The following is a 14,357-nucleotide window of genomic DNA, read 5'->3' as shown; positions in this document are numbered from 1 at the left end:
TGCTGTAAATCTAGGTTATAGTTATAAGATTTAAAGTGGTCCGATGGTAGTTTTATCCAATTACATTGCAAACATAGATAAGATTGCAGTGTGCTGTATGATTGGCATTAAAGGGGTTTTCTGGGAATAGATTGATAACTGATCAATAGGGTGGTGACACCCGCACCCAGCCTCCCATTACACAGTGAGCAGGGCTGGAAGCAGTTAGCAGCGGTCACTGTATAGTGGCTGTGGCCCGTAAATGCAGCTCCGCTCCTATTCACATGAACCAGGCCTCACCAGTAAACAGTGAAGGGAACCATTGACCCTGTTCTTAAGTGTTGGTACCCCCCCAGATCAGTGATTGATTTCCAGTCCTGTGGATAAGCCATTAATCTGTTATAACCAGAAAACCCCTTTAATTCTTGTCATTACATGTAATAGAAAAGCTGGAGAGACACAAGCTGGAAATCGTTGGGGTGGACCATGAGTGTTTAGCTGGGAAGGGCCTGACTTTGGAAATCTGGAGTCATTAGAACAAGGGGGATTGTTGTGCGCTTGTTCTTTATTGTGTATACTAATACCGGGGCTTGTTCTTATGGGTAGTCTTGCATGGTTCCAGAGCTTGCCCCATTCTCTTGTTGGGGACTAAATAGAATAAGCTGCAGTACCAGTCAGAGCCAGCCTTATGAATGGGGCGCTTTATCTTTGTAAACAATAAAGACGATCAATGTGAACAAAGAAATATGTGTATAATGCGCCCTGACTTAATTCAGACCCCACTTAGAATAGGGCATCAAGGTTAAGGCCTGAGAGAAAAAACATATACAGGAGAGTTTCTTTGTTTCATGCAGGCAGCTGTCTACACTGCTTACTATACTCTTTATACGCTATCAGTAATAGTGCATTTCTTCTTTTACAGCTGCAATCCTTGACGATCAGACTGTTTGTGGTCGAGGCGAGAGGTTGGCGTTGGCTCTTGCTCGGGAACACATTAACAGCCACACGCAAGGATCATCCAGTGGTCGTGTAGAGGTGGAGATCTTTGAGTTGCAAAGGGACAGCCAGTACGAGACTACAGATACAAGTGAGTGCTTGACATTACTTAAAGAAAACCTAAGCCTTAACCCGTACTATATGTACCATATGTTTGCTACACTACAATAAAGAAGCATAATCTACTTGGTGAGTGCCGGGCTCTTCCTAATATCTTAACCCGTACTATGACCGTGTATTAGCAGATTTGCTATTTGGGAGTTTGAAAAAGATTAGTGATCACCCCAGTGGAAGGTGACATTGTGGCCAATATAGGTGTCACTCATCCTTACTAGAAACATGACTGGAGTTGTACTCCCAGGGCTTTTTATCCCAATTCATCCTAAAAATACTGTATGGAAAAATATATTTTTTAAACACTTTTTTAAAACTTTAAATAGTTCTTTAGCAAAGCAGGGCTAAACTGTAAGGAGGGCATGTGCTCAGATACCCCCACTACATAGTGAACCTCCATCCATTCCTCCGTCCATACTTACCATTGGCCAGTAAGTGCAAGAGATGTACCATGGCTTTCTTTGTAACACTCATGGGGGGGGGAGGGACTTATCAAGACCGACGTAGTCTTAAATTAGGCACCGCCCTCTTTTTTCCCTGGCCGAATTGCCCTCTGCGCCGTCATACCAATTCTACACTTTTTTCAGCAGGTGTAGATTTGGATCATGACTTATGCCTTACAGTGCTTTGCAGCGCCCCCCCAGCCCGACTTGCCCACCCATCAGGCAAGCGGGGGATATGGCAGGCGTACGGCCAGGGAGAAGGGGCAAATTGCCATCTTCTCCCTGGCGTATGCTTCAGGTGGACTTTTGTAAATGTCCCCCATAGAGTCCAGGTCCCCAGAATGGATAAAAAGCCATATAGTTTTGTTTTTTTTTTTGTAGCCCAGGGGCCTCAAGGCGTTATTTGGTTAGGGAAAACTTTTTATATAGAGAGTTGTAAGTATATAGAAAATGAGAGGCTATGCTTAGCTTGCCATGCTCCCCTGGTGTTCTTCTAGTTGTAAGTACAGTATATAGAAAATGAGAGGCTATGCTTAGCTTGCTATGCTCCTCTGGTGTTCTTCTATGGGTCTCTGGGCCCTCTGCCAAACGCTCCCGTCCCCACTTCCAATATGGACTGCCCTTGACGGTGACAACTCGTTCAGAAAATTACTGATTGTGACGGGACAGCACAGTGCCCAGAGATTGGCTGAATGGGCTGCCCGTCTTTTGGTGGTGGGAGGGTTCAGCGGGGGACCCGGAGACCCATAGGAGGACAGTGTGGCAATATATATATATTCTTGCAACGATATATAAAAAGTTTACCCTAATGGAATAACCCCTTTAAGAATCTGGCATGTTATAATCCAAGTTCCAACCTCTTCTTAACTTCCACATTTGTCATTGAAGAAAAATCAGAAGGCCCTAGACACACAAGTTGGTTGAAATTGAAAAGGTTCCGTCACACAAACCTGATCTAATCTGAATCACTGTCTCTGTTGTCTTTGTAAAACCCATAAACTTCATAGGGTCTAGGTCCCAAAGCTGACATAAAAGCCCTCGACATTTTTTTTCCCCGTTTTTGCTCAGGGGCCTCCGCCACCCATAACGCATCTCTATTAAAAGGTATGATAATGTACAATTTTTTTTTTTTTTTGTTCAAGAACCTCTAATAATTGTAAAATTCCGACTCCATGAATAATATACACCGTGGATCGACTGCTTCCATAATTCCCGAAGAATAATGTATTCGCCAAAAACATGAAATGGTTCAGTGTCGGCGGCACATGTGCTGAATATAAACAGAATCTATAATCAACATTTGGTATTTATGCTTTTACGTGTATAAAGCCCTCGGAGGTGATGTGATGTATTTCACTGTGAAGTAGTATAAGGGGAAGCAGATGGTGTTCCTGTATGTTTTTGAAGCACATGAATTCCCTGAAGGCCCCTCAATGACACTCCAGACCCAGCTAATAGAGATGGCACGCATCTACCATCTCTTCTATGGGCATCCTGGAATGGCCGTCATTTTCTCCTTTGGGAGTCACTAGGCAGGTCACTTTAGCAGATCTTTTCTTATAAATGTAAGAGAGATAAAAAGGGCGCCAGGAGCTTCTTTGCAATAAACTGATTTATTGTAGAGAGAAACAAGAAGTGGAGGACAATTCATTGCAGCTGCCAACAGGGAAGGAGCTAAGTGCAGCAACGTTTCATTCACTTCTTACTGTCTTTTTCAGAGTCTGTTAAAGTACTCCGCTGAGAACCAGACACTAGAGGAAGCATCTTTGACACCAAAGGGAAAAAAAATTGTTTTAAGCCGGTCGTAGACATTAAATTTTCACACAAGAATTGTTCTTGATGTCTTAAAAATATATCAGCCTGGTTGAAAGCTTAGGACCATTTAATTTGTGAATAGTGGCTGTTCATGGGCTCGCTGGTCTAGGTGCAATCGGTAATGAGAAGAGACATTGGCGGAGATTTATCAAACATGGTGTAAAGTGAAACTGGCTCAGTTGCCCCTAGCAACCAATCAGATTCCACCTTTTATTTTCCAAAGAGTCTGTGAGGAATGAAAGGTGGAATCTGATTGGTTGCTAGGGGCAACTGAGCCAGTTTCACTTTACACCATGTTTGATAAATCTCCCCCAAGGTCTTCATTTAATAGGCATCCATATTGGGGTGGACTTGCTTTTGTAGGGAGTTGTAGGCAGACATGAAAGTACAATATAAATGACTGGTAATCTAAGAGCTGGAGGTCTTTTCTCAAAACAATCCTTGTACACCATAATCGACGGCCGCGGTCTCTACATTCTCAGAGACTCAGAGAATGCAAGAAGCATGTGTGTGCCCCTTTAATTCAGCAGACAGGAAGTGACCCAGAGAGTTTCCTGTTCCGGTGCAGAGTAATTATACGGCCTGATATTCCAGATAAATGGGCTCCTATCTGCTAGAGCTTACAGACCCTACTACATGGTCCAACTACAGGCCCTATTCCACGGGCTGACTGAGCAGGAGGGGCCACGGGGAGCTGCAAGGTGGGGGGTGTTTGCTAGATTGTCCGGGCAGCCCATAGAGGATATTGGCGGTCTGCTGCCACCGCTCCTATTCCACGGAGCGATGGCAGCAGATCGTTGCTATCACAGTCGTTTGTCTTTCAACATGGTTGAAAGACAAACGACAGCAACAATCAGCCAACATGAATGATATCGGCTGATCGTTGCCTTCTATTCCACGGGACGATTATCAGCCGTAACGGCTGATATTGGCCGAATACGGACGATAATTGACTATTTTTATCATTAGCTATGTCCTTGCAGCCCTTGCCGTATACAGAAATATTTTTACTCACCTCTCCACGCTAACTGGTGTCCTTCTAGCTTTTCTCTGCTGTCAGAAGCCGTTGTGAAAGCTTCTTCACCTGTCTTCAGTAACAGGCCGCTCAGCCAATCACTGACTGAGACAGAACAGTGTCATGGCCAGTGATTGGCTGAGCAGCCAGCCTGAAACTTCAGAGACCGGCTCTGAGATTCCAGTGGCCGCTCCAGGCTAGAAGAACACCGGAGAGCATGCACAGGTATGTATAAAGTTTTTTTTTTTTACACGGCCATCAGCCCTGCATTGCTATTTGCGATTGGCGAGCGATGATTTTTCTATGTGTTGATCATGTTGAACGATTAGCCAATGATCGGCTCTTCGGCTGATCGTTGTCTTTATTACACAGAGAAATAGTCAGGCTGTGAACAAAGTAGTACAGGTCTCCGAAGAAGGAAGACCAGACCACCCACGACTTGAGTATGTAGGAAGGCCCAGGCAGTACAGGCGAATAGTTAAAGGGGTTATACAAAAACATGGCCACTTTTCCCCCTACTGTTGTCTCCAGTTCAGGTGCAGTTTGCAATTAAGCTCCATTTACTTCAATGGAACTGAGTTTCAATCAAAACCCCACCCAAACTGGAGACAACAGTAGGGGCAAAGTGGCCATGTTTTTGTAGCGCTGGATAATCCCTTTAAGTATTAGCAATGCATGAAGGGCCAGGGCCAGGAGTGTGAGAATGCAAAATATATATCTTATTAGAGAGAATGGCCACTTTCTCTTGTTATTGTGCTCATTTCATGCTCCCTCAAACTTTTTTTTACTCTAAAAACAGCTCAATTTAATTGATCAGGTTACATGCTGCCTACAGAAATCTATGGAGAGGGCTATAGCAAGGAAGGAGATGGGAGAGTGGATACTGGAGAGAGTCAATAGCAATCAAAGGCAGCAAAGAGACTACAAGAGCTCACATGCGAGTATAAGAGCTTACCACAGAGCTTAGGCCCTGTACTGCTCTATAAAGTCCTCCATGCTGCTGCTGCTGCTGCTGCTGCTTCTGAGGGTGTGCTATATACGGTAGCTATATGGGAGTAGGATCTCATTTGTTTGCATTTGTAATATATGGACACATCCCATAGGCTTGGCTCCATCCTCTATCTCAGAGAAAACAAAAAATTAGAGATGGGATGTAGGGGAAGAGGGGAAAACTGCCATTTGCATGTTATATAATGGCCAGAAATAGAGCTAATCTGTATATACACACCAGTAAGAGCTTGGCCTAAAAAGGACCTGAGATAACAGATATGCTTTATGTCTAAATTATAGTACAAGGCACAGGAGGCTGTGCCCTGTGTAACAGCATGCAGCACTTTACGGACAATGAACAACCAGAAGCGCAATGCAGTAACTGCAGAGATAACTGGTTGGCTATAACCATACATCAGCTACACAAAGCAGCCTGGAGGAAACTGCTAACACAATGGGCAGATCTATGCAAAATTGCACATTCAGGCTTGGAGTGAACACTGAGTGGGCGCCATATAGTGCCATAGTGAGTAAATAGATCGACAGTCAAGCTGCTGGTTCATTCACTTGGGGCACAAGAGACCCCTGTTCTCATGATTGGTTGGAGTCCTAGCAGTTAGACCACTACCAAACAGATACAGAACTTATGCATCTCATAGATTTCTTCTTTATGACTTTGGCCATCCGAAAGCAAAAGCTGTAGGAGTTGTATGGAAGAAGACAAAAACTCAAGAACTTCCTTTTTACAGTGATAAATGCTCATTAAAAAGAGAGTCGAGAGCTATGGAGACCTCATGATTTAGGTTTACTGTCATCTAGGATCTTTTCCAGTGCAGCTGTCTTCATTTTCAGGGCCGTTGCCTGCATCTTCCATTCTGTGATGGTCACAATGAGAATTGGTTTGGATGAAGATCTCAGTTACTCTTGGCGGTAATACAACTGGTTCTGCCCAGGCACCATCCACATTTGCCCAATGACCCTATTTCACAATGTCGTCTTCATCAGGGAACGGTAGGAACCGCCACAGAAGAAAATTAGTTTTAATTATCCTAAAAAGTTCTCCAGGTTTTTTTTTTTTTTAATACCTTTCGCTGTGATTTGCATAGTTGTAACCTCTTGATATATATTCTGAATGGATCCAATATAACGCAGCAGGAAAAAGCTATTGCGCTTTACAATAAAAGTAAATCAAAGAAGCTCATTAACTATAAAGGGCCGCTTTAACAAGAAAAAAAAAAAGTTGTATAATTATTTCTAACTTTATAACACACTATGTGGATAATGAATGAACTGCGCTCATAAAAATAGTTGCCTCTTCTTGTTTTATTTGGCAATAAAAGCAAAGGTGTTGCTTGAGGCTCCGAGGTCCTGATACAGAGATCTGTACCATATGTCAGAGTACTGGTGTCGGCCTACTTAACATTTGGGCCTTTCAGACTGTAGGACCCAGAGGCGATTTAACTTCTGCACAAGCTGTAGGCAAACATTCACATTTATTAGTTAACTATATAACTTTACCTTAATCTGGAGAAATCATCCCAGGCTTAAAGGGATATTCCATCTCATAAAGCGATGCAATATCGCTATGATGTTCTATTACTTTTGACTGGTGGAGACCTCTGGGAAAATACAGTAGATGCATTAGAGAGGAGAATTGCCTTGTTTTCTATATTGTTGCCAGTGTCGGACTGGCCCACCAGGGAATCGGAGGATCCTCCGGTGGGCCACCAGCTCAGAACCTGCAGTAACATTGACTACTAGCATGTCGTTTCTCACTAGTTATTCATTTGTTGGCCCCCAGGATCATTTCCTATGATGGGCCCCAGACACTAATTGTGGCTCTTCTAGCTATACAGGAAACTGCAGTGGCTCATTCACTCAATCAAGTTAGCAGGTGTCCAGGGATGATGTGTACTGGAAAACAGTGAAGGGGCTGCAGCACTATACTTATGCATTATCCCTGCTGTTCTTAGAATTGTTTTTGAAATTGCTTTTATATCACCAGTTTAAGTGGCAAAGAGGTGGGTCCTAGGGTCTTCCATGCTCTTGGGCCTCAAGCGCCTCTTTGGTTTAAGTGTCTGCCCCCCTTCCAGTATGATGGATATGCAGAACCCGGCTCAGATCCAGTGCAGGCACCATTAATACCCATTGCGGCACAGGCATGGAGAACTACTGAAACCGCAACCTCATTTCCCAGACTCACCATGACCGCTCCAACAGAGATTCTCTTTCAGCAACATCATTCTGCCATTATAATGGGCAGTGCCTGAATGGGAATTGAGTAGGGCCCAGCAGTGTACGCTAAGCTCCTTGAGCATGTCTATTTCCTACTCAAGGGTCCATCAATGACCCCTAGGCATTTACATTAGGCAATTTTACTAAGTTAGCAAAAGATTTACCCCTGTATTGGCTAAGAGGGCACTAAAGAAGAAGCTGGGCAGCCAAGTGCTGCTTCCCTAGAGCCTATCTGGGGATGCATTTAAATTATTATATGAATTCATAATAACAGTATATTTTATTGAATAACCATGACCAGTTCATAAATACATACAAAGAGGAAATATGGCAACAACAGAAGGTCCCTAATATTTTATCACCTGCTCATTAGTAATATAAAAATTAAGATAAATACTCTACAGTGTAACCTTAGTAGTACAAAGGAAACCTGCAGTACTAAGACCAAAACGTAATAATCACCTCTAAAAATCCAATGCCCAATGCAAGTTTCGCCACGATGCTTCTTCTGGGGGCATAAACAACCTGAGTGTTCTCACTTTATTGTAAGGAACATGTTTACCAATCAAAAATAAAATATACTAGTGCCAATAATAAGCATGGGGGACTCAGACAGTCACATTGACACCATCCAACACTGGCATCGGGGTGGCTGCTCAGAGCTGAGGCAGGAGGCAAGGCAACAAGAACAGGTTAGTATCTAAACATTGTAGGTAAGGTTATTTTTGGGCATTTTTTTCTCTCTTTTGTATGTAGGTGTTAAATGTTATGGCACTAATTGTAAACTGTATATAACCTCCTATGTAAACCATAAATTTTTATCAAAGGCGACAAATTCATGCAGTCTGGAAGCTAAACAGTAGCACCTTGGTGACGAGAATACTCTGATTACCGTCGGTTACTCTCTTTTCACACCTCCAATTTAATATCCCTTTAAGATTCATGCTTCCTTGGTGATTATATTAAGGTGACAAAAGGCCACTCTATAATGTGGGAAGAAAGTGTCTGTGATATATTGTGTTAACATTGTTCACAAAGCTGTCATAATGTGTAACGTGTCAGTGCATGTGATATGGCCGACACACTTAAATTAGCTCGATATCATGTGCCTGATAAATGTGCATCATTCTCTTCCTATGCCACTGGCGTGTATAAAAAAATTGGCACCTTCTGCAGTATTTGATCATGCCACCACATTGCGTTACTTCTGGCAGCGAGGAAACCAATGTTTTTTTTTTTCTATCTATCCTCTTCTTTCTCATAAAAAAAAAAAAAAATGGGGATGGGGTGGCACATGTAGGTTAACAGCAGGGCTGCCGAGACCATGTACTCATTGGGGACCGTTCTAGTAAAATAGGATTGCCTCAACCTCTTGACCAGAATACATGTCTCATTTGGTCTATAGACAGCATAAGGCTATGTTCACACTACGTATTAGACCGGCCGTTCCGTGACCCGGCCGGGGCACGGAATGGCCGGTCTCTGCCCAGATCAGCCCGACCGGTACTTAAGTACCGGCCATATGATCTTTCAGCTGCAGGGTTCTGATGCAGGCGCATCAGCGCACGCGCCCCCATCAGAACCTCCCACAGCTCACAATGTGAGCCGCTCGCTTCATTGTGTGAACTGACAGGGTTTCCTACGGCCGCAATTCATCGAATTGCGGCCACAGAAAACTGACATGTCAGTTATTTGCGGCACCACACGGGATCCCGGGCCGGAGCGTATGCGATGTGTGCCAATGGCAACAACGGTCGTACTTTTACGTATTGTGTGAACATAGTCTAAAGATGGAGTTTTTCGGGTTAGGTAACAGGCCCTGCTCTGGCTAATTTGGTCTCTCTTATATTCCATAGTTGCGGCACAAGAAAGGTATGTCACTGGGGATTTCCAAGAGTTAGATTCATGAGTGTCTTGGCAGGTTATATTATGGGTGGTTTGGGTGGCCGTCCGACACCCGGGGCTCCAGGGGGGCCCATGGCTGTCTAAACCAACTATACACTGATTCAGACAGACAAACACATACATGGTCGTTATATGATAGTGTAGTAGGTCAGAACAAGTCTAACAAGGCTAGATTCAATACTTGTGAACTAACCTATTAGAGTAGTGCTCCAGCATAGGCTGGAGAGTGTATATAGATTAGTGATGAGCGAATAGTGAGATATTCGAATATTCGATATTCGTACGAATATCTCACGAATATTCAAATATCCGATCTAATATTCGATTCCATTAAAGTCTATGGGAACAAGTATTCCATTAGTGAAAAACATCTATTTGACCATTTGGAGGGTAAAACCGGAAGCTGGGGGATTTGAATGCTTATCGAATATTTATCGAATACGAATATTCGAATATCTCACTATTCGATCGAATATCTATTCGATCGAACAGTATTCGCTCATCACTAACATTCGCAGCCCGGGCCGTGGTCCCAGCCAACAGCAACCGTCACAATGTGTGGGCTCTATGCAGCAATTCCCAACCAGAAAGATGGATCACGCTTTCGGCCTTGGCGCCGAAGGAACGAGCAGATTCCAACCAGTGAAGTTAATTCTTTAGATGTAGAACCTCAGTCAGATAATTACATAAAAATGCAGAGCAACGCGTTTCAACACGGAACTGGCGTCTTCCTCAAGCTCATACACTGCTGTTAAATGGCACTGCAGTACAGCACGTCTCTCAGGGGGCCACCACTGATGTGATGTGCTGCACTGCAGAATCAGCTGTAAAAATGACAGCCAGTTTGGAAGAACAGTGAGCAGCTCTCCCCCTATTCAACTATATTAAACATCACTGATACAACTGAATAGCCAAGTGGCTGGAGAAGGGGAGCCCTGTGCCGCTTCAGTGTAATGCCAGCAGAATCCAGACCTGACCAGAAGAGGCTAGAGCACTGGAGCACAGCAGGAGCCTGAAAGGGTGAGCATTATCATGGGGGGAGGGGGGGGGGGGGGTAAATACAGACTGTGACTGTGTTTCCAACCTGTGGCTCTCCAGGTTGCAGAACTACAACCCTCATCATATCCTACTGACAGTTCATGATTGGAGTTGTAGTTATGCAACCTATGGCTACCCAGGTTGGGTGGACAGCCAAGGGCTTAAGGTACATTTTCCATTGATGTGTGTATATACTAAAGAGACAGATCCTGCCTCTGGTTTGGGAACCTTTGAGAGAGGGGGCCCAATGCTTTCTTTTACTACCAGTAAGGACCTATGCAGGATCCCTCTTCCCAGCATTGTCTGCCACCAAAGGCATGGGAACATTAACCTATAGGTCATGGAGAATAAGGGAAAAGAAACACCAAACCTGTTTCTCCTAGGGGGCAAAATCAGATGCTATAATGGTAGACCCATTAGGATCCTTGTTATGCCGCCATCTTTCTTTTACGTACACCATGGCCAACAGGTGCCAAGTCCTACCTGTATCTTGCTTTTGATGTACATATAATAGGTCATAAGAATTTTTGAGTTCGGCAGATGGATTTGAAATCAATTCAAGTAGATCGTAACCTGAAATAATAGAATCTGATTTGAATGACTTAAGATTTGCAGGTGTCTTAATGGCTCTCATGTTGAGGCTCCTTGACATGATGATAGACCGGAGCTGCTGTCTCCTTGCAGCTGTTTATTGCTGGTTGTCCTAGCGCTCTTTGCAGGTTGGAGGAGATACAGTGTAAAGTTTAATTTGCTTTGAGTCTCTTATTAAGATCCGCCAATGGTTTCCATAGTGACATCGGTGGTACGGGCTCGGGGCTGCTTGTTAACAGCTGTGAAATCAGACACTGTGACATAGTGATTTTATTCCTCATGTGGGGATTGCAGCCCAGCCTGACCAAGCCGTGAGTTAGGCTCTATAATATTTGCTGGAAAGCCTCCCATGGGCAAATATGCTTTATTGCAATGAAAAAGAGAACGATCATCTGTGTATGCAAGGATGACTGTCACCGAGGGCCCTGATGAAAAATGCATGATATAGGGCAACGCTGCTGTTAACCCTTCCTGGCGAATATAACTCTGATTATGGGAACCGCCACAGAGGCAGCAATGCTTACTGCTGATAATAATTATCAACTTAAAGGGGGATTCTAGCAGACCACCTATCCACTGAATAGGTAAAAAATTATTAGATTGGTGGGGGTTGATGTCTAGATAATGGGTCCCCTACCCATACCACCCCTGCCCTGTCCTCTACCCATATCACCTCTGCCCTGTCCTCTACCCATATCACCTCTACTCTGTCCTCTACCCATATCACCTCTACTCTGTCCTCTACCCATACCACCCCTGCCCTGTCCTCTACCCATATCACCTCTACTCTGTCCTCTACCCATACCACCCCTGCCCTGTCCTCTACCCATATCACCTCTTCCCTGTCCTCTACCCATATCACCTCTACTCTGTCCTCTACCCACATCACCTCTACTCTGTCCTCTACCCATATCACCTCTACTCTGTCCTCTACCCATATCACCTCTACTCTGTCCTCTACCCATACCACCCCTGCCCTGTCCTCTACCCATATCACCTCTTCCCTGTCCTCTACCCATATCACCTCTACTCTGTCCTCTACCCATATCACCTCTACTCTGTCCTCTACCCAAATCACCTCTACTCTGTCCTCTACCCATACCACCCCTGCCCTGTCCTCTACCCATACCACCCCTCTATCCATACCACCCCTGCTCTGTCCTCTACCCATACCACCCCTGCCCTGTCCTCTACCCATACCACCCCTGCCCTGTCCTCTACCCATACCACCCCTGCTCTGTCCTCTACCCATACCACCCCTGCTCTGTCCTCTACCCATACCACCCCTGCTCTGTCCTCTACCTGTACTATCCTTGCTCTGTCCTCTACCCATACTACCCCTGCCCTGTCTTCTACCCATACCATCCTTTCTCTGTCCTCTACCCGTACCATCCTTGCTCTGTCCTCTACCCGTACCATCCTTGCTCTGTCCTCTACCCGTACCATCCTTGCTCTGTCTTCTACCTGTACCACCCCTGCTCTGTCCTCTACCCGTACCAACCATGCTCTGTCCTCTACCCGTACCATCCTTGCTCTGTTCTCTACCCATACCATCCTTGCTCTGTCCTCTACCCGTACCATCCTTGCTCTGTTCTCTACCCATACCATCCTTGCATTGTCCTCTACCCGCACCATCCTTGCTCTGTTCTCTACCCATACCATCCTTGCATTGTCCTCTACCCGCACCATCCTTGCTCTGTTCTCTACCCATACCATCCTTGCATTGTCCTCTACCCGTACCATCCTTGCTCTGTTCTCTACCCATACCATCCTTGCATTGTCCTCTACCCGCACCATCCTTGCTCTGTCTTCTACCCGTACCAACCCTGCTCTTTCCTCTACCTGTAACACTCCTGCTCTGTCCTTTACCCGTACCCCCCCTGCTCTGTCCTCTACCCGTCCCCCCCCCTGCTCTGTCCTCTACCCGTACCACCCCTCTACCCGTAACATCCCTACTCTGTCCTCTACCCATACCACCCCTGCTCTATTCTCTACTAGAGATTAATATAGAAAATAGTCAGTGGAGCCTCAGTTATGAGTTTCAAAACATGGGACTAGCCAGACATTCCTCCAGGTAAGGACCCAGCAAAGGGGTGGCTCCTGTATGGAGACCACCAAAACCACCATAATAAGTCAATAGTCAGATTACTGATCTCAGGGAGACCAGCCAAAGAAGATACAGTCGGCTGTTAGCTTTCAATACAGTGTAATCCTAGGTGCATTGCTCCCTGGGAAACTTCAATATGCAAAAAGGTTTGCAGAGCTTCAGTTATGAGTTTCAAAACACAAGACTAGCCAAATATCCCTCCAGTGAAGGACCTAGCCAGGGGGTGGCTCCTGTACGGAGATCATCAAAACCTCCATATTAAAGGGGTACTCCAGCAAAAATATTTTTCTTTCAAATCAGCTAGTTTCAGAAAGTTATATAGATTTGTAATTTATGTCTATTTAAAAAATCTTTAGTCTCCCAGTATTTTCCCAGTAAGACATGAGATTTTTAAATAGAGGTAAATTACAAATCTATATAACTTTCTGAAACCAGTTGATTTGAAAGAAGAAAAAAAAAATTGCTGGAGTACCCCTTTAAGTAGTCCTTTCAGTTAATATCAGCTGACTGAAACAGCTGTCTGTGGATGGATACCTGGCCTTGATTTTCCCTTGTCATGTCATAATTGAGTTGGATATTGACTAAAAGGAACACTTATGATGGTGGTTTTGGTGGTCTTCGTACAGGAGCCAACTCTTTGCTTAGTCCTTCCCTGGAGGGATATCTGGCTAGTTCCTTTTTTTGCATATATGTTTCCCAGGGGGCAATGCACCTAGGATTTCACTGTATTGAGCTCTTTAGCTCGTGTTTTCTTTGGCTGGTCTCCCTGAGATCAGTGATCTGTTTGCCCTACTAGAGTTTAGCGAACTTTGAATAAATTTGGGTTTATTGGAGCCAGAACTCTCTGCATTTGATCACGAGTGGCTAAAGAAGTTGGATGCAGCCCTAAGGCTGCCTGGAGAACATAGATAGCCATAGGCTAAATCCATGTTTTCCCAGACTCCCAGGGCTGCATCCACCTTCTTCAGCCACTGGTGATCAAATGCCGATAGTTCTGGTTCAGATGAACCCAAAAGTACTCAAAGTTTGCTCATCTCTATCCTCTACACATAGCATCACACATAGGAGGAGATTGTTTGGCCATGGTCAAGATTCCAGATTGATGCTCTGGATTTTTTATTGTTTATTT

At 44.6% G+C, this 14,357-nt stretch overlaps 1 protein-coding gene across 1 annotated transcript in view; it reads left to right on the top strand.

The window, feature by feature from the left end:
- The window catches only part of GRIK5 (glutamate ionotropic receptor kainate type subunit 5), a 137,269-nt gene that overhangs the window by 22,227 nt on the left and 100,685 nt on the right, over window positions 1-14,357 (top strand). The window contains exon 2 of the mRNA XM_069948870.1: window positions 902-1,066. Within this exon, the coding sequence (XP_069804971.1) occupies window positions 902-1,066 (165 nt within the window). The remainder of the gene's footprint in view (window positions 1-901; window positions 1,067-14,357) is intronic.

Source organism: Dendropsophus ebraccatus, chromosome 12 (assembly GCF_027789765.1).
Source record: "Dendropsophus ebraccatus isolate aDenEbr1 chromosome 12, aDenEbr1.pat, whole genome shotgun sequence".
Classification (NCBI taxonomy): Eukaryota; Metazoa; Chordata; class Amphibia; order Anura; family Hylidae; genus Dendropsophus; species Dendropsophus ebraccatus.
The sequence above is the reverse complement of the archived record's forward strand: the minus strand, read 5'-3'. Positions and strand labels throughout refer to the sequence as shown.